At 32.2% G+C, this 23,216-nt stretch overlaps 1 protein-coding gene across 1 annotated transcript; it reads right to left on the reverse strand.

Moving 5' to 3' along the window:
• Positions 1-86: 86 nt before the first annotated feature.
• On the reverse strand, positions 87-23,147 carry LOC140050343 (F-box/WD repeat-containing protein 7-like). The gene is made up of 12 exons (XM_072095492.1): positions 23,063-23,147; positions 22,169-22,305; positions 18,792-19,139; positions 15,463-15,539; positions 13,266-13,416; positions 12,757-12,891; positions 7,173-7,433; positions 6,295-6,408; positions 5,485-5,666; positions 5,148-5,373; positions 4,602-4,812; positions 87-4,299 (listed from the first exon to the last, which is right to left on the reverse strand). The coding sequence occupies exons 2-12, from the start codon at positions 22,271-22,273 to the stop codon at positions 4,028-4,030; spliced, it is 2,082 nt and encodes a 693-aa protein (XP_071951593.1). The 5' UTR covers positions 22,274-22,305; positions 23,063-23,147; the 3' UTR covers positions 87-4,027.
• Positions 23,148-23,216: the final 69 nt, after the last annotated feature.

Raw genomic sequence — 23,216 nt, forward strand, 5'->3', positions numbered from 1 at the left:
AGTTACTGTATTATATTTTCTCTTCTGAATAAATAACATTTAAATGAACAGAAACAAAAATGTTTGTATCATTTGATAATGTTTTTATTGCACACATTACAATGTAACAAAAGAACAGAATACATTTTACATGCTTATCACATGAACCCAAAACATGCAGCCAAGACCACACGCCGCTGCCCCTAAAACCAGGCAGTTTAAACCACACTACTTTTGCTTTGGGTCTTTCAATCACACGCCACAGCCACTAAAACCATGCAGTTCAAACCACATGCTACCCTCGCATTGGGTCTTTCAAACACACGCTGCAGCCCCTACCACCAGGCTTTTTAAACCACACACTACCTCTGCTTTTTCCCATAGTATAAAGAGTATCAAAACATATGCCAATACTACTATTTCCTACAGTATTACATTTTATATTTGTAGAGAAAGTGTACTGTCTCATAGCTCAGTATAACTGTACTAACAATATAGGCCTGGACTACACCATAAAATATATGCATACAAATTATGCAAATATAGTATTCAAACAAAAAACGAGGATACACAATAATCATATATAGAAAAATTGGATGCAAATATAATATTACGGATATGGTTGCCGCATAGAAGCATAGGGAGCATAACGTTTTTCTCGCCGAAACAAAATTATTTTCCAATAAATAAAAGAGATTTTTCTCTCTCCGGACACTGCCTTTTTGTAGCATTACTCTTTATAAGGACACACTTCAATTTTTTTCTCACTGCAAATTGTTCTTCTATATTGTCTGTAACAAGCTATGTTCGCAATCTACAGTATGTCATCACGTACCTATCAAACTCAACATGCACCATCCATTAATGGATATATAATCATTCTCAATACGTTCTATCCAAAGACAGACAAATCGATCATTTTTTCCCAGACAATTTTTAAATCTCTCCCTTGTTTTTATCATATGCATGCAAGCAATTAATCCATACGATAATATAACTATCCTGAGAACTATTATTATCGCCGATTAAACTACATCAAGTAAATTTATTGTGCGCATCCAGGAAGTTGTGACGTGCTTGCTTCCTCCCCACCTCGACACTGTTCTGGTGGTTACCAGGTCCAAGCGACGACCGACGACACATTAATTGATCTGACCTAGGTTGACCCTAGGTCATCAGTTATCGCAAATCGAAAGCACCCTAATATCACAAGAATAATACTCTTCTTTGTTATTCATACGTTAGGCCTTAATGCAATAGAACCATTTGATTGTTCCTCTTACCAGGATATGGTTAACTGTGAAGTGTGATATATAGATATAGAAATAAACACTTTAAATAGATGCAACAAAAGTATACAAAATACAAGAAAGGGCGTACAAAATAATAGGACTTAAATGCTGCAGTAATCATAACACAACAAGGTACAGTACAATAAGAGACCATGTTAAAATGATTCTACTGCAGTAACTACTATTTTGTTAACTCTTTAAACTTGTTTATGAAAATATTTAGCAGGCTTTTTGGGGGAAATTATTACAGAGTTTATTTCGGTGACTGCCTCATAAGCTTAGTACATAATAAACTGATATATATTTTATTACTGTATATGTTTTTATAGATTTTAATAAGAATGACTTTATTACTTTATAATTGTAATTGCAATATAAACCATTGGCTACAAATGTTACACATGGTATGGTGGTTTGTTGAAATAAAGTGATATACATTTAAACAAATTAAAATAGCCAAAGTGGTTTGTTTGAAATAAATTTGAACAAACTCAAATTATTTGATATTGCAGTAAAAAATGGAGGTACTACTGCAGTAAACATGTAGTCACTGCAGTATTGTAGGTTTGACATGATCTCTAAAACTTATGCAAAGTCATAGTAATAATACATAGTATCAATTAATCGTACAAATATAATTATTTTTAACAGAAACTTAACAAAATAATAACTAAACATATTATCTTTAATAAGCACCATTGTAAACCTTTAAAAATAAAAACTCAACCACAAATATGTTTAATACGCTAATTGGGAAACAAAACATTCTATAATGTAATTTAATCAAACCTATATTTGGTATGCATGAACAGTTGCAATGGATTGTTTTATTTTGATCATCAATTCATTAATTAATATTATACTTTTTAAATTAAATGTTCAATTTCTAACATCTTTTACAGAATTTCTTTTCAAGCCTGTTCCTTAAAAAAAACGGTTTCGTAAAAGCTTGGTTCTTACTTGAACGCAACTTAACAACGTAGGTGTAACGCAAGTGAGCTGAGAAATCAGGTGATCTATCACACCATGATTTTTCAAATGCGATGCGATTACGTCTTTTTGTTGCATCCAATATTTTTAATCTTTAATTTTGAGTCCCAAAACAAAACATTAATTTGCAATGGTCTTGCTAAAGAGACAGCTGTGTAGTCTAAAGCCGTAATCGCACTGCACTTTTTTATTTGGCAACACCAACCAAATAGCAAGTTTAATTATAATATATAATATACTGTGTGAACAGGCCAGTAAATTTTCCCTGAGCAGCGAGTAACTTTCGCAGAGAATCCAACTTGTACAACAAACTAAGTGCGAATACGGCTTAACATAACATACTGTATATTTTTAACATAATTTCTTCTGGTGTAAAACATACAAAATAAGAATTTAGTCTCGATAAAGAAAAACATGATTTTTTACAGTCCATTATCTTTCAATGATTAAGAGTGTACAAAGATTTCTGTAAACAGAATGAACAATTTAATTAAAATGGTCTAAAATCAAGGTGCTTTCTTATTTCTTGAGATATTTTGGTTCAAATCTATTTTGAATGTTAACCTGTAAATGTATACCGTAAATTGATTAAAAAAACTAAATGCCAATTAATTATAATAATATCGTTGTAAAATTGATTATTAAATTGATAAATCTGTTTAAATACTATAAATTGAGTTAACACACGTCTATGTAGCTATCTTACATATATGGAAACAATATTCTCATATTTTGTTTCTGGGGCAGCTTTCTAAAAGACTTCACTACAAGAGATAACAAGAACTATGTTTTATAATGTTGTATTATACATCATTAGCAGCATAAACTTAGCCTCTTATATATTCTAACATTTATTAGAATAGTAAATAATATAAAAATAAATTTTCTTAAATACTCCCTTTTTTCTCTTAATTCTTTTGTGAGGATAAGTTTCAAGTGTATTTCCGATATTGATGTACATGTTCGCAAACTGACACACCTTGATGACTCGTCGTTGGAATGTTGATCATTCTCTTGGTAGAATTCACACATATTGCACACAAGTGGCAAATACGCGTGTGAAATCCTCACATTTGCCACGTACGTGTTGCTTGACTGGACGAAAAGTTACTGGGAATATGTGTTCTTTGCACACAGGTCTCATCAGATCTGTGTGAGCATGCTGTATTTTCATGTGATCCAACATTTTAGAATCATTGTTAATCTGATCACTCTGCCGTACTGTTTGTATACACGTTTTGCCATCCATACAGATATTCAGATTCATACAACATTTTTTTTTAATCTATGTGATGTATGAAAATATGCTGCGCTCAGAAATCCAAATGCACATATCATGATGTATGAACATATGCTGCGCTCAGAAATCCAAATGCACATATCATGATGAATGAACATATGCTGCGCTCAGAAATCCAAATGCACATATCATAATGTATGAAAATATGCTGCGCTCAGAAATCCAAATGCACATATCATGATGAATGAACATATGCTGCGCTCAGAAATCCAAATGCACATATCATGATGAATGAACATATGCTGCGTTCAGAATCCAAATGCACACAAATATATGGGCTGGGGTGTATCAATATGAAGATAACATTGGTGATTTGCAAACGGATGATACTTTTTCTGATTATCGTGTGTTTGTTGTTGTGAAAATAGTATTTTAATACTCAAAGTATACATTGTTTTCCTATCAGTTGTGGATCTCTGTTCAGTTTTTGTCCTTGTGTGCGCACCATATGCGCACAAGGCTAATTTCAGAGTTTATGATCAGCGTCAAAATCCAAGACTAACAGTTTTGTTTCTTCTGTCCCATTTCTGCTCCCTACTGCACAAATGAGTTTTGTGTGATTTGAGCGTACGCGCCATACAACGCCGCCACTACCACCACTGTCTAACGTTACAAGGTTGCGAATAAATTCGCCAGTGTTCAAATCCCAGAGTTTCACTGTTCCGTCATCGGAACTCGTTATGACAAATTTTTTGTTGAATTGTAAACAAGTAACAGCGCTCTGATGTTTATTTTGTCCTGAATAGAAAAACATATATAAAATGATTGAATCAAAGGGGAAGTACAAGAAAAATACAAATATCTAATTCACTGTTTCTATTGATAAATGACAGTCAAATATGGATATGCCATTCATTTCCAGATGTGTAAAGCTCTGTCTACACCATCAAACTTTATGCGACAAACAAATGTGATGTGCCAATATATGGACATGATGACATCACTACCATATTTGGGGACATTACACTTTTTTTGTCAAACTAGTTTGATAGTGTAGACAGAGCTTAATAAACATTTCCTTCAAAGTAATTTTGTTTTACCTTGTAATGTTTGAAGGCAGCGACCAGTAGTTATATCCCATATCTTAACAGTTGAATCAGCATTGCCGGACACTAGTATATTGTCCTTCAGCTCCATGCCACTGGTCAAGGACTGATGACCCATCAGAGTGTGCTTACATTCTCCTGACTCAACATCCCATACACGTATTGACGTGTCTAACGAACCACTCACCACATGAATACCGTCAAACTAAAAATAAAATATCAATTAGAATGGATCTCCCACGCACCTAGATTAACATGTGGAGTTGTGGCTTGCTGGTTATAATGGCTACCAATCCAAGATTCCTGGGTTCCAGTCCTGTCAGTGTCAGGATTTTTTTTTCTAATGACAAATTATAACTCAACTCCCAAAGACTTTGTTTATGTAGAGCATCTTGTGTATATGTTTGTCTTGTGAACAGGATTACCACCTTTAAGAAGGATAGTGAATGAATTCGCTTATGGTTATCTTTGGCAATTTGCCTAAATGTATAAAAACAAAACAGTAGCCAGTGCTACATTTAATGTTTAGTTTTCTCCTACCTGTAATGAATACACCCTATTTGTATGACCTGAGAGAGTATGTAGACACTCTTCTGTGTCCGGATTCCAAACACGAACCATATAATCATAAGCACCACTGACCACACGCCGGCCATCATACTGGACACAACGGACAGCTGCTAAATGACCCATTAGGACATGTAAGCACTGACCAGTCTCAATGTCCCAAACGCGTAGAGTTGCATCTCTTGAACCACTAACAACTCTGTAAGAAAAACGTTACAAAAAAAATAAAATTGAAATTTATTGAAGATAATATTTGTTTTAAAATAAGCTCTACAATATTGCTTACGACCTCTGACCTATTGTTACTTACTTGTTACCACTTAGTGACATGCACCGAACCGTTGAAGTGTGACCATATAATGTGTGGATGCACTGGCCCGTGTCTGCGTTCCATACTTTTAATGTTCTGTCTGTTGAACCACTGATTATAATATTATTGGCCATTTCTGATGACCAAACTCCACCAGTGTGTCCAACAAGTGTGCGTAAACACTAAGGATAAAGTTTAAAACCATAGTATTTAATACAGTGTAGATATGTTACAATGCGTTAAGTAGCCTAACCAGTAACCGTAACTCTCACTCACTTAATGTGTCTAGTTTTTAAGTTACTTCATTTTGTAAGTTGTCAGTAATATGTGTAATAGAGCAAGACAATCATATTTATACTTAATTTCTCTGTAAGTAAATGGGAAATGAAACTATTATGTCAATAAATGTACTATTTTGAAACATATTAATATGTTCTATCGGGAAATATTTCATAATACAGCACAATGGACCACTACATCACCAGTTTTTTGTTTTCTTCAGTTCTCCTTTAAATTGTATACGGTCAAATAATTGGGCTGGCCAAATATGTCCGGAAAGTCTGGTATTCAAAATCTGTTTTTAATGGTAAAGAGAAATTTGGAAACTTTTGGACTTCGAGGAAAGTCTGGTAATGGGAGAGTTTCCGGTTTTCAGTCCAGTATTGGAAGAGTTGACTGTATACGATTTTGCACATTTTGGCCTGGATGCTTCACCTACAGCCAAACCCAGTATAGTTAAGCTGCAAAGGGAATCAATGCACCAATTACGGACTAAGTAACTGTTAAATTAAGATAAGATTGTTGACATACCTTGCCTGTGGATGCTGACCATACTTTTAAGGTGTTATCATCAGAACCACTCACAATCCTCTGACCATTGAATTGTAAACATGTGATCACATGATCATCGTGACCTTTGAGCACCTGATGAGATAAATGACCTTTGATGTTAATTATGGTAAACAAGTAAATAATTGAATATCAAGGTTCTGTGACCCTAAATTTTAGATTTTGCAAAGCTAACTATTTTGTAGCCTTTAATTTTAATGAAATTAATATTAATTTAAATAATTGCAGTGTTATTAATAGTACAGTAAACGCTCCTAGAACAACTAACCAGTTTGTCTGTGTCTGGTTCTCTACCCTACTTTATGAAATAAATTGGGACTTTTATTTTTGGAGAGTTTCTATTTTTAAGTTCAGACTAATTTCAGGAGATTAAATTAAAACGTAAAGCTTTTAACAGATTGCTATAAGTTTCCAACTGTTAAATACGAGCTCTGTGTACGGTATACACCATCAAAAAAGTGTGCTCAAATATGGTAGTGATATGCCCAAATATGGTAGTGGTATGACATAGTGTAGACAGAGCTTTATAGTTTAAGGATAGAATTATATATAACTTCAAAGCAGGAAGCAAATTCTCTGTAAATATATTACAATGCCAATTCAAAATGCGACTCCCACAATTGTCTAAATATCTAAAATTGAACCTATCTAAAACATAACCTTGTATTTCTGAATAAAAACAAAAATTGTATGAATAATTCCATAATATACAAAGACTGTAGGATAAAATACAAGCCACTTAACAAGGAATAGCCTACTTTGATTAGCTAAATGGAATTCATAATGGGTGAATATAAATTGCCATATTAACATTAGTTAAGGCATACACCACTACTAACCTTTTTTGGACGAATTTCTGCAAACCGCCAGTTGTACTCAATCTGATGATGTCTAAGGTACGCGCTCTTCCACGGACTTCTTGGCACACCCGAGTTTGACCGCCTCCTCGTCTGTTTACCATTGACTTCAGCAATACCAGCTTCCCGACATTTTTCGCGCCATAATAGGTTGTCTTCGCAGAGAATACGCCAATACTGGCAAGTTTGTGCAGCACGTAACAGATCTCTAGGTTCAAGGAAGGCTAGTACATATAGTGCGAGCTACAGATAAACAAAAATAATTTACAAATTAATATAAGACAGTTATTTGTGTTGTTTCTAATAAACATTTATTATAGGATGTAATTATCATAAATAAAGACAAAATAAGAACAATATTTACTAAAGATTTCATAAGGTTATGGGAAATTCAAATATTATACCATTGTTATCATTTCCTACCTACAGTATTTATTAAGTCAATATAGCTGAGATACTAAATTATATGCTGTGTACTTTCAGGACTTGTAACAATGGGGAAATCCCCTGATATGCTTCACTGATTCCCTGGCATAAACCTTATATTACACATTCAACATTCAGTTGACTAAACTTGAAGGTGAATCACGTTTCAGTTCATATGTACTTTAGGGTTTCACTTTTAGTGACAAATATATTCTACTTTAATATTTAAATATAATTCAAGCCATTATCAAATACTGTAGATTTGTGTATGAATAGAAGTACAGAAATAATTGTACATGAGTAATTCAATTCACTTGTATACTGTAATCATTGAAAGCTTTCCCTTACATTGATAAATTTGTATTTTATATTGGTCCAAAATCAACATAGTCACTAAGCACAGACTGCTAATGACAAAATATGTAACAATTTCCTAACAATAACATACACATTGTTAATTACCATAGGTTTAAATAAAGGATTAATACAACATTTGTAGGCCTACAGTTTGTTGACAGTAGATCATTATTGGAAAATGTGAATAAATTAAATACTTCCTCAAAATTTATTATGCAATAATCTATCATGTTGTGTTTCAATATTATTCATTTCCTTTTCTACTTGGTCTTTCTAAAGCTCTATCCACACTATCAAATTTTATCGGACAAAAACATGTGATGTGCCCATATCATGATGATGTCACTACCATCTTTGGGCATATCACTACCATATTTAGAAACATCACACTTTATTTGTCAAACTAGTTTTATAGTGTAGACAGAGCTTAATTGTTTATCAAAGATTCACCAGATAAACAATATAAAACACGAATTTCAAAATAGAGACAGGGTGTACGTACATTCCAACATTATATTGTAGAACTAAACATTGCAAAGTAGGTCGTCCAATCTGACCTTTTTCCCAGTAAATATCTAATTTCCATAGGAACAGTAGATACTCAAAAACTAATTACAATTGTCTATATGTTACGACAAACATATTGACTATAGTATCAGGTTGCTCAGAGCTTGGTTAGTTTGATTTTTGTTTTCTAAAGATCATAGGGTGAACGCAAAGGTCAATTATTGCCTTGTTGCAGAATTATAATTGTATGTTTACTATTCACTCACAATCTCTTCTTCTCTAAATTCTAGACTTCCTACAGTAACTATTGTACAGTAAGGTTTATTAAAATATTCCATGTTATAATTGTCATGTACAATATACAATATACAGTAGGAAGGGTTTGTCAAAATATTTTTGTATGTTTTAACAACAAATCTGATTGCATAATTTAATTTAATACATTTTTATTTATACAGAAATGTCTTCCCATTATCCTTTTCACATGAATGGATTTTACACACACTGTTCATAGCATTTATTTACATACACAGTACTCTGATATAAAAGATAACATACAAAGCATTCTCATACAACATTCTCACCCCTGAGGACATAAAAGATGATAACATACAAAGCATTCTCATACAACATTCTCACCCCTGAGGACATAAAAGATGATAACATACAAAGCATTCTCATACAACATTCTCACCCCTGAGGACGATCAACGCATATTGATCAAAACGTTGAGAAACTCAACAGTTCTTTTCAGAACTAATATAGTGGTGTACCGCAAACTTTACAGTATATCAAGCAATAACAAAATAATATGAGGTCAGAGTTTGAAGGCAGATGCACTGGAAGAAGATGAAAAAAAAAACATCTTGTGCTGCACTGTGACAATCCCTATCTGTTGGAAGGTTATTTCTCATCATATTGTACACTTGTGTGGGATACATGTAAACATTTATAATCAGTCAAAATAAAGTTGTTTTTGTGTGCACAGTATTGAACCTACATACTGTAATCTAAACAAGTGAAAAGGATCATAAACAACATAATATTATTTACATTATATGATAACAGAGAGAATATAAGATGATGTATGCAACCTTTGTCATAGCTAGATTTATTATTACATAACCGTTAGTAGTACCTAATGTTTGAATTAATTTTAATTAATTTTTTAGTTGTTTAAATCAACTACTAGAAGTCAAATTATGTAAAAAATCTAAATAAACACACTAAACAATTTCACCAATTACTTTGTATATAACCACCTTCCCCTCAAGTTTTCCTCTTTATCACTTTCTCTACTTGACTGGTGTATTTTTTTTTTTTTTTTCATATTTTTTTACTGATTTCCGTTTTTGCTTAAAACTGTGTGTGTACACTTTATACGACAATTGAGAAAGTTAATAAGCTTGTGCTATTCCATACTTTATATGTTTTACTATGTGTTTTGTTGCTGACTATACCACTTGTTTCTTAGGACTTGTCTACACTACTGTATCAAACTTTATGTGACAACAAAATGTGCCCATATAAGGACATGATGGTGTCATATCACTACCATATTTGGACATATCACTACCATATTTGGACATATCACTACCATATTTGGATATATCACTACCATATTTAGGCACATTACACTCAAACTGGTTTGATATTGTAGACAGAGCTTAATAGAGTAAGACTAAGAGAGCTTCGATGATGAAAACCAAGAAAACTGTACTCTGTGGGTTTACAGTAAGTGCCTACTCAGGGTTTAAGATTCAAGGCTAACTGATGATGTCATACTTAAAAGTACTGTACTGTGCTAAAAAAATTCTTGGTTGTTCATAATATTTATTCCACTATACTTTAGGAAACAATGACATCCTTATTATTATCACCTTCAACTTTATTGGATGTTCAAGAGTATGAATAGGATTTAGATAGATAAGATATTTCAAACGGTCATTGTATATTTCAATTAATAACCAATTTATGCTACTATAAATGGATAGCAATACCTTTTACCTATTGTATGGCATTCATTGAACTATTCATGAATACTGGGGAATCTCTTTTGCCACCCCTTAGTGTGATGTACCCAATTATGGTAGTGGTGATATGCCCAAATATGGTAGTGATGTGACCTCATCATGTCCATATATGGGTACATCACATGTTTATATCACATACAGTTTTAAAGTGTGGACAGAGCTTTAGTAAACTACAAATGTTGCTGCTGTTTCTTTTGCCAAAATTATTATTTTTTTTGCAAAAATACAATAACAACAAATACTGTAAACATACACACACAGAAAGACTAATCAAATTTTTTGACGACCTCCTTGGTGCAGGAAGTGAAAATAGATTTGTATTTATGCTTATTTTTAGACATATTTTTGGGAAATTTGCAATGCATAAATTATGATATTAGTAATATTTAATGTCAAGTCTACCCCAGTGTTTGACAGGGCTAAACTATTTCCCCCCCCCCCCCAAAAATCTTTATAAAAACTCATTTCCTGCATTCCAACGTTCATTGTTGTAAGGTGACATGCTTAGTAGACTCACCAGGAAATTTGTTTCATAATTTAATCTATTGTATAGCGTATATTATTATATCTTTTGAACGCTGTCAAGGTGAGAAGTTTCAAAGAAGAATATCTTTTGTCACCATTTAATTGTGAAATTTTAGTCAAATTTTTTTAGTACTAAACTAAGGCTGACCCTGTGTCAGTTAGTACCTTTTCAGACCATACTTTAGTACCGGTTAACCAGAATGACCTCGGGTCTAAAGGACTAAACAGCTTTCATTTATTCCTGATTCTAATAACATTTTTAGGAATTTCTTGTTCTTGAGATTTATGTTAGCGTAAAGCTCTGTCTACACTATCACTTTATCTTACAAAAAAATGTAATATGCCCATGGACAAATATATCACACATACAGTACACTACCATATTTGGGCACATCACACTTTTTTTATCTATTTAATTTGATAGTGTAGACAGAGCTTTACTGTATTAAGTACTACCAACTCTAAATAATTACCATATTATACTATGGTAGTTGTATAACCGGTTTTATATTAATATGTATACATTTTAAATTGAAATTGTTTATGGCATGCTGATCTATGTTTATACATACAGTCGACCTTCTCATTTACGTACCCCTTGGTCTGAGAGGCGTTTCGTAAATGAAAAAGTTCGTAAATGAGAAGATTGGGAAAAAAGTGCCCTCTATTAAAATCAGTGGTTAAAAACATGTCCAAACAAATGCCCTATGTAAAACTTACTGTGCAGCATAGTACAGTAAAAGAACAAACAGTATTAAAAATACAGTTATAAAACAATTAAATTTAACATGTAAATTAACACCTTAACTGGCAAAAAGATTGATATTTCTGCTTTTTGTTATGTTACACACATTCTCTGTACCAAAATTCCATCGTTTACTTTTATTATTGCATATTTTGATACCAACTGTGATTTACGAATTTGTTCTTGAAGTAATAATATCAAATCCGTTGTGGACCGCAAATATTTACATTTTTAAGCTACTATGTACTGTATGTGTGGTGTGTGTGGCCGGACAGCAAGTAAAATGGAATTCCCAGAAAAATGGCTACGCGACAACTGACAACAAAGTTTTAAAATATTAATAAATAAGGGTCAAGTGTTTTTTTATATCGTAAAAACATGCACAAGCCAAACTAAATTTATAGTATGGTCATCGTAGCTAGCCTTTCTGCAGTTCGCGATCAACCTTTGGTTTTTTCAAAACATGTGCAGGGTGCTCTCCATGCACTCCAGCAGTGGGGATGATGATCTCCTGACCACTAGCTTAGGCCTAGACTAAACGGCCTAGGCCTAGCTAAACGGCCTAGACAACTTTTAAACTAGAAATAAATCGTGGATCGTTTTTAATAAGCTTTGCTTTAGTTATGAAGTAATTGTTTTGGGATAGTTTAATAAATTAAGAAGATAATAAATTTGTAGGTTACTTTAGGTACGTAAAAGTTTTATTATATTACTGATGACGTCATCGTTCGAACGGCGTTCGTAAAATAGAAGGTTCGTAATTGAGAAGTATGTAAATGAGAAGGTCGACTGTATATATATTTATATCTGTAATTTATTGTCAACAGTGGTATTGTTTTTATGTTTCAAACCTGTTAGTGGCGGTAATTATCGCTGTCAGTTTTGATTGAAAAATAAAAATAAAGTAAAATCGACGTCACAAAAATCATGGCACTCCATCAGAATATAAGCGACAAAAAGAACATATTCTTACCTCTCGGGGTAGTAATGATATAAAATCTCTTTGGAATTGGGGTTCAATGACCGCCATTATGTGGCGTACTTGCGATGGTTCACATTTGCCGATTAACTCATCTAGAGCAACAAGTTTCTCTGCACCGCTCCAATTCTGCAAAGCAAAAAAGATGTGTTCAAATGGTTTTTATAGTTAGCGTAATCAGGAGTGAAGAACTGACCATATTTTTTTAAATTTCTGCGAGCCCATTATACTGTATCAGAATTCATGTGTAAAGCTCTGTCTACACTATCAAACTTTATGTGACACAAAATTTGGTAGGCTCATATATGGACATGATGATGACATATCACTACCATATTTGGGCATCACTACCATATTTGGGCACATCACACATTTTTTTTGTCAAACTAGTTTCGATACTTTACACTCAGCTTTATTGGTTCACATGTATTTTTTGTATAGTATTTTATGTCTTTAGCTCGACGATCTAAATATTCTCGTAACAAACTCGTAAAATATAATACCTGAAATATCTTCAACCAGTTAAGTAGATCAGGTGGTGGGTTGAAATGCGAGGATGACATAAAGCGCCTCCTTGTAGGACCGTCCAAACTTGATCCACCAAATCGCAAAGCGCTCGGCGTGTATCCATTTTCCAGTGCCCTAAGAAATGCACTGCAATTTAAAAAAAAACATAATAATAATAATAAATATTTTTTTTTTCATTTCAGTTATTTATTTTCCATAATAATAAGATACTGATTTCATATCAAACGATTCAGAATTTCAAATATGCAACGTGTTTGGACTAATTTTATAAATCATATAATTGTGGTTTTTAATAATAAAGTACTGTATGCCTCATACAAATTTCAATTTATGAACCATTTTATACAGTTTTACTACTTTCCTATAGTATTTCATTTTAATGATTATAGCTACAGAATCAATTTCAAGTGAAAATGTCCCCTGACGATGGAGGATGTCAAGAAAAATATGTAGTCTGCTATAAAGTTAGTTATCTAGTGATTCCCATATGATTATGATCTACCATATGCAGCAATGGATTAAAAATAACATTGCTTGGATATAAGATAGGAATTAGATTTATTGATTACAGTATTTCATATTTTTTCTCATGATTATGTTTGCTGCAGAGAATAATGTTACGACAATTTTTTTTTGACAACATTTCATTTAGTGAAGTCACTTTACATAGTAATGTAGTATTGCTTTGCAGATGATAAAAAAATGATACTATACAGTAAATAATGTTGGTGTGTTGGTTGGTCAGTAGGGACATCCACCTTCTATTGTACCTTACGTTTTCCATTCCACCCAGTCTTAAGATTTTTTCAAGCCTTCTACCTTTATTATAGCACCCACTAAAACAACTCTAGAATCTAGGTACTGAAATATTCTTTTTTTCCGACCCACCCTTTTTAACACATTCCTAGACATTCACTAGGGCTAAATGTAAATCTCTATGAACATGAAACTAACCCACATATTCCTAGATATTCACTCTAGCTAACCGTACATCTCTATGGACATACTGTAGACTAACACACTTTTCTAACATTCACTCTATAGTAGCTAACTGTACATCTCTATGGACATGGGACAGCATATTCCAACTCTAGGTGAACACAGCAACCCATTAGAAGAAGGTTAAAGGTCAGTTTCCAAACTATCTGGTTATTTTTATAACTCCTAAGCGGATATATTAAACGCTGAATGAGGCTCTTAAAGGAGTTTTTTTCTCAAGAAATTCTTTGGTGGGGTGATTTTAGATTGTGAAGAATTTATTTTCCCAGGCAACCAAATATTTTAGGATTATGCAAAGTCTCAGAAAGGTGTAAAAAATTGAAAATGAATATTGTAAACTCTTTGCACAGCATGAATTTATGAATATCAGACAGCTTGCTTCCAAATGTATCTCCCACTTATGGTTGATTTAAATAATGAATGTATTTTCTGTTTTGCACTGTTTGTTAGCAGCCAGCGGAAATTATGCAAACATCATTCTCTAAGGGTGCAAAAATCATTCTCATGCGTGTTTGTGGCACACTTAGTGTGAACTGTTTAAATGTCCATAATGTTGTAGCAATAGTAAGCCATTAACTTAAACAAATGTTTACTGTACATCCTGCAATTAAGCATTATAACAACAAACACTCCATTACATCTGAACATACTGAATACCAGTAGCTAGCTATAATATTAATACAGTATGCTGACACTCTCCTAAAAATCATGGATTTTTCTTGATATGCATCAATAAAGTTCTGTCTAGTTTGCGTGGCGTGCCCAAATATGGTAGTGATATACCCAAATATGGTATGGTCAATTCACATTTTGTCACTTAAAGTTTGATAGTGTAGACAGAGCTTAAAGCTCTACACTATAAAAGTTTGTGACAAAAATTTGATGTGCCCCTTATGGACAGGATGATGTCATATCACTACTATATTTGGTCACATCACTACCATATTTGGGCACACCATACAGTATGTTTTTTGTCAAACTATTTTGATAGTGTTGACAGGCTTAAAGGTACAAGTTCTCCTCTTTTTTTAAATGTACAGATTTAAGCCCTATACAGTAACTACTAGGCCCTAAATAAAGGGGAGATCAGTGAGCACAGGGCTACAGTACATAGGAAAGCTACATCATAACTTATATGATTTTGAAAAAAAAAACAAAGATTAAGTCTCTTACTTTTGTATCTCAGCTGAACGACATGGCTTCTTGCCTGGAGATCCCCCTTTTTCTTTAATTTCTGATTTCCGTTTCATCTGAAAGAAAAACCATCATTGATATATAAGACAGGTAAATGATAAGACGTCGTTACAATGTCACTGTCAATACATGTTATAATAAAACGCTAACAATCACTGACATTCTATTGCAAAAATGTGACAATCACAAATCACCATACAAAACCGTAAAAAAACGTTAAGAAATTAGGAAATCCAAAAACACTGTCTGAGTAGTACATACTAAGTGCATGGATATGATTAATATTTACTGTATTTATTTCTCCTTTCAATAACTATTTTATTACTTTCTTTTGTTAAAAATATTTCAATTTTGTTTTCAGATTTTTCGTTTTTCAGATCAGTTATTTTCAGATCAGTTACAAAATTTACCAACTAGATTAATAATAGACCAACATGAACAATTTTAAAGAGTGAAAACTCAGTGTGCAGAGTTGCTTGAGAAGTTTATCAAATACCTTTTAATATCGATATTATAATTCCTGTAAACATTTCAAGCCATACTTGTCCTAAAATACATTTTCACAGTGAATAATTTGATTTTTCTCACCCAGTTATTAGGGGAACAAGTCATATAGCCTTGAACTGTGTGAGTTCTACTCCATGGAGACATACAATGATTTGATTTTACGAAAAATACTCGATGGTACTACAGTAATATAGTCAAGTAACTAACTGTAACTCAGCTTAGAAATACTGTATAAGCAATTCTACGATTTTAAATATATTAATTCCTTCTTTCTCCCCAATTAATAATTAAATTTATAACTAATTACATACATACATACAGGTAATGCAAGACTGGTTTTTCTTTTCATTGCAAAATGTATGATAAAGATCTATCAAATTAGTTTGACAAAAAAAGTGTGATGTTTTTAAAGCATACTTTTATTCCATCGATGTTATGCACATGTATAGATATAGTGCCTTTTTAACTACTCTATTGAATTTTATTGTTTTATATTTTTACAAAAATGTATGTATACTATATAATATATATTTGTAAAAGGAATGAATAAATGTGGGTGACCCCCACGAAAGAGAAAAAAAAAAGTGTGATGTGCCCATATATGGATTGGTAGTGATATGTTTAAATTTTGGCAGTGATATGACAACATCATGTCCATATATGGTCACATCACATTTTGTTGTCACATAAAGTTTGATAGTGTAAACAGAGCTTAACATGTCATACTGTTTATTATCCAACAATGCAATGAAGAATGGATTTATACTTTAGTATAATTGTAGTAAGTCATTTTTTGTCATTTCAAACTAATGTTACTTTACTGCAAATTGTAAATTGAGCACAAAAAAAAAGAAGTCAACAAGAGAGTCAAGGCAAGATCTTTAAATTTCCTTTAAAGTATGTTCTGTGAAAGTAAGACTAGTTGTGTCTGTCCATGGGGTCTTTAGCAGATGTGGAAAGATGAGTGTTAAGTTGTCATGTCACCAAATGCCCCGGATGTATCTTACTTCCTTCAAATTACAAATGTGAACACACACTTAATTGCCAATAGCAGTGAAGACTATCAGTAAGCATACTGTAGACTAGTAGTAGGACAATGCACCTTGCTAAGGAGTTTATGTACTTTATTCTAATTTTACAGATTTTTCTAAAACCGAAATAGACAATTTTAAGAAAATGTTTTGTAATTTATTGTTTTAATATTTTGTTGAATTGTAAGAACTTTTTGTTCACTTAGGGACAAAGATTAAGCTTTTTTTTTAGCCTTGTTTTTCAATTATAATATTTTTATGTTAACTATTTATTAGTATTCATGATTTTCTGAAGTTACACAAAACAATATGTTTAAGATTGCATAATAAATTAAGCTCAACTATAAAAACAGTAGAGTATACAATACTGTACAACATTACATTTTATAACTATACTATTTTATTATTATTATTCTATCTATATTTTATGTAAATAAATACATACACCTATTAAACAATAAAATAAAAATATTAAATGAAAGGAGCATAATCGGATAAAAATTCAAATCAAATTTAATCAATCAAAATTTATTTATGATCCTGTACATGTACAATAAAGTCAGTTTTAATGATCTCACCAATTATCTAATAAAAGTTACCAATTTCATGGTTATTTGATAGTTTCCTAGCAATTTGGTTTATAACTCAATTTAAACATCGCATGAAGGCTTATGTTGGCCTACTGTAGTAGATATACAGTAAAATGTAATTATGTTAAATGGCATTGGCATCTAACCCATACATTCCACAGGGTTATTTTGGGTTAAAACTAGACCTCCTTGACGAGTGTAAAATTATTAAAAATCTGTGGCAAGTAAAATTAATATTAAAACTGAAGTTATGATGTTGACCTCTAACCTACTCTCTACCAAAATGTTCTTTGATAAGGTTAAGAAACAAAAGAGGCCTTTGTTCTAAGCTACTTCTAATTCCTTAGCTTGGCTCCTATCAAACAATGCCTACAAACAAAGGCAGTGGGGAGTGTTGCTTGAAAATCTACCCAACAAAGGTTGTGTATTAAAACCAAACCCACCAAATGTATTTTATTAACAAAAATCAGAGACAGACTTTGTGGGGTTTAAAGGAGAGTGTAGATACTATACTTCATACATTGATTCTCATCAGGTTGAGATTTAAGGTCAAAAGGGTCATGAGAAAATTGTGAACAATAAGAACAGTATTGGAAAAGACTCAAGTTTTCACCCTTATGAGTCAAAGGTTAAAGTAGATGCTTAAAATCTTGCATTTCACACACAAATTGACCAGTATTAGGAATAAACAGTAAAATTCCTTTTTAAGGGACACCTCTGAGAGTCGAGACAGAATAAAGTGTCCTAAGAGAAAATTCCCTGAATTGAGATCTCAAAGCAGGACTTCTGTGCTAATGGTTTAAAAACATCCCTAAATTTTGACTTAAGTGTATTCCTTCACTGTGGCTCAATAAAACTCAATTACCATTTACAAATTTACAGACTATATTTTTTCGTTTAACTTTAAAAATATTATAAACATTTTTTTTAACAGTTTTAATTACTTAATTTTATCAATAGTTGTGATTGTCGTAGACCTTAAAGGTATTTTAACTTACTTCTAAAGTTGTTTTAATTCTTATTGTTTTAAACATGTATGTACTGCGCCTATGAGCAATCATTGATTGGATATATGGCGCATTATAAATGCTTTTATTATTATTTAATAAGCAACATATTATAATTGACATTATGAGTCATTGATGGGTTTACAATATGATATTAATAATAATATTCCTACCTTGCTCCTTGTCTCGCATCCATCCACTTCACTACCGGATGATGCGGACTGACGCATCGATACATCCTTGTGATTTGCAGGAGAACTCTTCTGCTCAGATGGAGTATAACTTCGTAAAGTTGATAGCCTCGTCGTTAATATAGACTGTTTATTATTAACCATATTTGACACATTGTTTGTCGTAGCACTGTGCCTGCGAGACGTGCTATGTGAACGTCCATTTTGAGGTGGGGGACGTTCTCGTTTAAATGTTCCACATGTTAAGATAATTTTATTTAGTTCCAGCACACTGTTCCCTATTCCTGGTACTTTGGTTAAATCATAAATACTTTTATATCCATTTAGACTCTAAAAAAAAAAAAAAATAACAGAATTAGTATCATAGGTATTAATAGATCATGTCAGAAAAGCTTACATTTCATAACCTAAACCTCAGCATTTATAACTAATTATTTAAGCACATACTGATACCAAATGTTATATCATAATACTACTACAGTCAACTCTCCCAATACCAGACTCTCTGAAAAACATTTCTTGTGGACTCCTAAATTTCTTTTATACCATTAAAAACCCATTAAGGATACCACACTTTCCGCAAAACCAGACATATTTTGCCGCCTCAATGTCCAGTATAGGGAAAGTTGACTGTACAGGTACCACATAGATAGATACTACATAGAAGTTCCCACCAAAACTTTGTCGGCAGACTATCAATTTTAGGGTATAATTTCAAAAAGGTGTACTGATTGCAGTAAATTAAAAGCATTTAAATCTATTCTCACAAAACTTTAGTGCCTTAACCAAATTTTTATTTCCTTGAACTTCTGAATGCTTAAACAAACCTAGGAAAGCAAATAATTCAAGTACAATACTCTTTTCTAGACATTAATACACAAACTACTATAAAACCTATTGACCCGATATCACAAAAAGACTTGAGAAAGAAGATTTACCCAACGACCTACATTTTGAATGTCGTTAAGTTCGCTAAATAAACTCAGACAGGTAATCCAACGATTGATTCCTTTTACTTCCAATCAGTTGCATAATTAAACATTAACAATATAGAATATTATATTATTATTATTATATTACAGTCAACCTTCCCTAAATCAGACAAGTGTTAATGGCCAAATGTCTGGTTTTCAGATTATCTCAATTGGAAGACTGATGTTACAATATGAATTGCACAATGGGGCTTGCCATATTTATTTAGTAGGCTGGTCATAAATTTGTTTTTTGCTAAATTTATAATATGAATGTAACAATCATGTATTTGTGCTTGAAGGGGGGTCGCTGTTTATCGCTTTTGCTCACACAATTGCAACTCTAGACTATATTATTATTTAAGTACAGTAATTGTAAGATGTTGTATGAAAGACGGTTTTGCAATAATTTTGGAAATACTACTGTACTCTCTGTAGCCTACAGTACTTGTTTCCTTATTTAATCTAAACTTGAAATTGTTTATTCTTTCTAGGGTTGCCATTGTTACCTAGGTACAGTTATTGAAAATTGGAGCAAAGGTCATTGACATTTTAGATAGGAGGTCATCAATACCTTTATTTAAACTCTTTAGAAATATGACCAGGACACAACTGTTTGGAAGAATATTAAGCGGTCCTTCATAATTTATTATATAGAGTAGAGTACATACAGACACTTTTGTTATATTGATCATAGAGTACATATAGTACAGACACTGTTGTTATAGAGTACATACAGTACAGACACTGTTGTTACAGTATAACATTCAATCAAAGATTGTTTACCATGTACAGTACAGAAAATCCTTTCAAAAAAGATTCAGTATCAATACAGTCAACTCTCTTTATAAAAACAAGACTTTTCTCGAGGTCTATAAAAAGGTCCCAAAATAATTTTTAACCATTAAAAACACATTCAAAATACTGCACAGCTACTGTGGAATACTTTCTGGAAAACCCAACCATATTAGGCTAGCCCAAAGGTGTCCGGTATTGGGGAGTTGATAAATACTTTTAATAGTTTCAACTGTGGTAATCTGGTTACCTTATTATATATAGGGCAAAAGTGAATCTAATTGTATTCAACAAGGACTATGAGTAAATACAGTAGTAAACCTCAAATTACCTCTATTATAACCACAGGCTATACATGTAGGAAAACCATTGGATATCAAGGATACATATAAAAAATAATAAATAAATAAGGCCAAGAAATAATATTTAGTCATCAAATATATAGGAACCCTATCAACATCATCCCTTTCAGAAACCACAATACCTATAGTGTTTGTATGTCCTTGAAGAAAGCATCATATCCTATCCTGTTTAGCCACTAAACCCAGTACTGTTGTATACTGTACTTTGTATTATTACATTTTCCCAAGCACTAAACTACAGGTATAAATAATATGGTGGTAAACTATATTATCACATGGAGTAATATTACTCCATGCTTATCCCAACAAAGTACCTACTGTACGGTATTCATTCATGACTGTTTTCCCTATAATAACTTTGTTTTCTAATGTACAATGCTTACTGTACAAACATATTCAATAAAAAGCTTGTTTTACAGTAAATATCTGCACTTTAACAACACCATAATATTCTTATATTTTGTCTCCAAGTAGGAATACTTTAGCAAACTCTGTACCGTGATTCTTTATAACCTCACACTATTGTATGTGTCATGAAAGGTTACAGACAAATCTGTACAACTTCAATTTTTTCAAATTAAAAATCATAGTTTTTAATTGGCTGCCAACGAGCTACTATTGTCTTATACTGGTAATTATTAAGGAAGATTACAAACAGGAAACAAACCATATAACTAATACTGTTGATATGTCTGAAAGTAATTTACGCTTTAATTACTCAATAGAATATTTACACAATATTAATCGACTCAAGGTACAATTTTTTTTAAATACAAACAAGGACATTATATAATAGATGATGTTGGAATATTTGTGCTTCATTTGATGCAGGACAATTCATTCTGAGCATGCTCACAAACACATTGAGAGCATACGAAGAATTAGTGTTTTTACTGTGTCGTGTTTTCTTGAATTCATAACACAGCAATACAAACAAACAGCACAAAAACACATTGTGACGAGCAATGTGTTCTTGGTAAAATGTAACTGTTAAGCTTTTATAAGCAAAATTATAAATAATCTCATTTTTTTGGCCAAATTAAATAAGCTGATTTAAAAATAAAACTAGAAGTATTTCTATATTTACACGCCTTGAGTACTGTATGTGCGCTATATAAATCTAAATTATTATTCCTATTCAAAGTTGGATTTTATTCATCAGTTTTTATATTTTGGAATGGAAGACAAACAACATGTTTTAATAATATGCATGAAATATTAGAAAGCCTACAATTCTTGTTTCCAGTATAGCTTCCGCTCTTGACCGTCCAACACCGACCAATCTGGACAAGGTATCTACAGAAGCTGTGTTTATATCAATCAGCCTTGTCACCATTTTGCATATTCCTCAATCCTATAAAAGGACATCTGAAAAAAATATGAAAACATTTTTATAAAACAAAATTTTCAGACTGTATTTCTTAATCCTGCAATAGGAATTAGACGTTTGGAAAAACCAGATGAAAAATAAAAGAATAAAAATTTATGAAATAAAACGTGATGAATTATTATTGATGTCATACTTGACAACACTAATCTCAAGCATGTCTGGTATTTTTCACTGTACATTGTAATTTTAAAAAGTCAACGATTAGGAAATCAAAGAAAAGGAACAGTAATAATTATGAAATATTCAAGTATTATTTCATTTAATTCAAGAAGATCACTGTTGTCTAGATATGAATGAAATAGAGTGTTTTAAAGCAATGTTTGCAGTACAAACTGTTTTGTAAACAAAACATGAACATTCAATCATCCATACTTTTGAATTGAAGTTTGTATCGAATAAAATCAATCAGTCATTATCAACAACTCCATCTGAACGCGACCATCAACAATTCAAGTCAAGACTGGTTTGAAAAAAAAACAACGATAGGTGACTAGGATAGGATTTCGTAAAACGATCTCTCTGTTCTGTTTGAATTGTGTGCGGAGTGTATGTAGAGAGACACTGGACCCCACCGACATCGCCAGCCCTTTCTTCGTCCGTACAACGTAGGCCTATCTCGCTTCGTTGACACAACTTTAATTTAGGTAATTTTCATACTTTAGTTGCTTAAATATTGTAGTAAAAATGTTCAGATAATAACAATTTATTGTCTGAGAACTAATCTGAGTTACTTACCAAACTTAAAATTAGATTTCCTTCTAATTAAGACGAATTTTCAGAAGTCATTTTTGACACGAAATAATTTCGTCGTCGCGCTCCTGCATTGTTATAGTTTTTTTTTTCTCGCCCTCCTTGAACTACGCCCCCACATGTCATTAAGCAGAAGTAG

This window comes from Antedon mediterranea, chromosome 5, assembly GCF_964355755.1.
Source record: "Antedon mediterranea chromosome 5, ecAntMedi1.1, whole genome shotgun sequence".
Lineage (NCBI taxonomy): Eukaryota > Metazoa > Echinodermata > Crinoidea > Comatulida > Antedonidae > Antedon > Antedon mediterranea.

Coding starts and splice junctions, on each gene's coding strand:
- LOC140050343 (XM_072095492.1), bottom strand. CDS start 22,273: ATGGTGACAAGGCTGATTGATATAAACACAGCTTCTGTAGATACCTTG. Junction 15,540..18,791: donor GATGCGAGACAAGGAGCAAG/GTAGGAATATTA, acceptor TTTTTCTTTCAG/ATGAAACGGAAATCAGAAAT. Junction 12,892..13,265: donor ACTGGTTGAAGATATTTCAG/GTATTATATTTT, acceptor TTTGCTTTGCAG/AATTGGAGCGGTGCAGAGAA.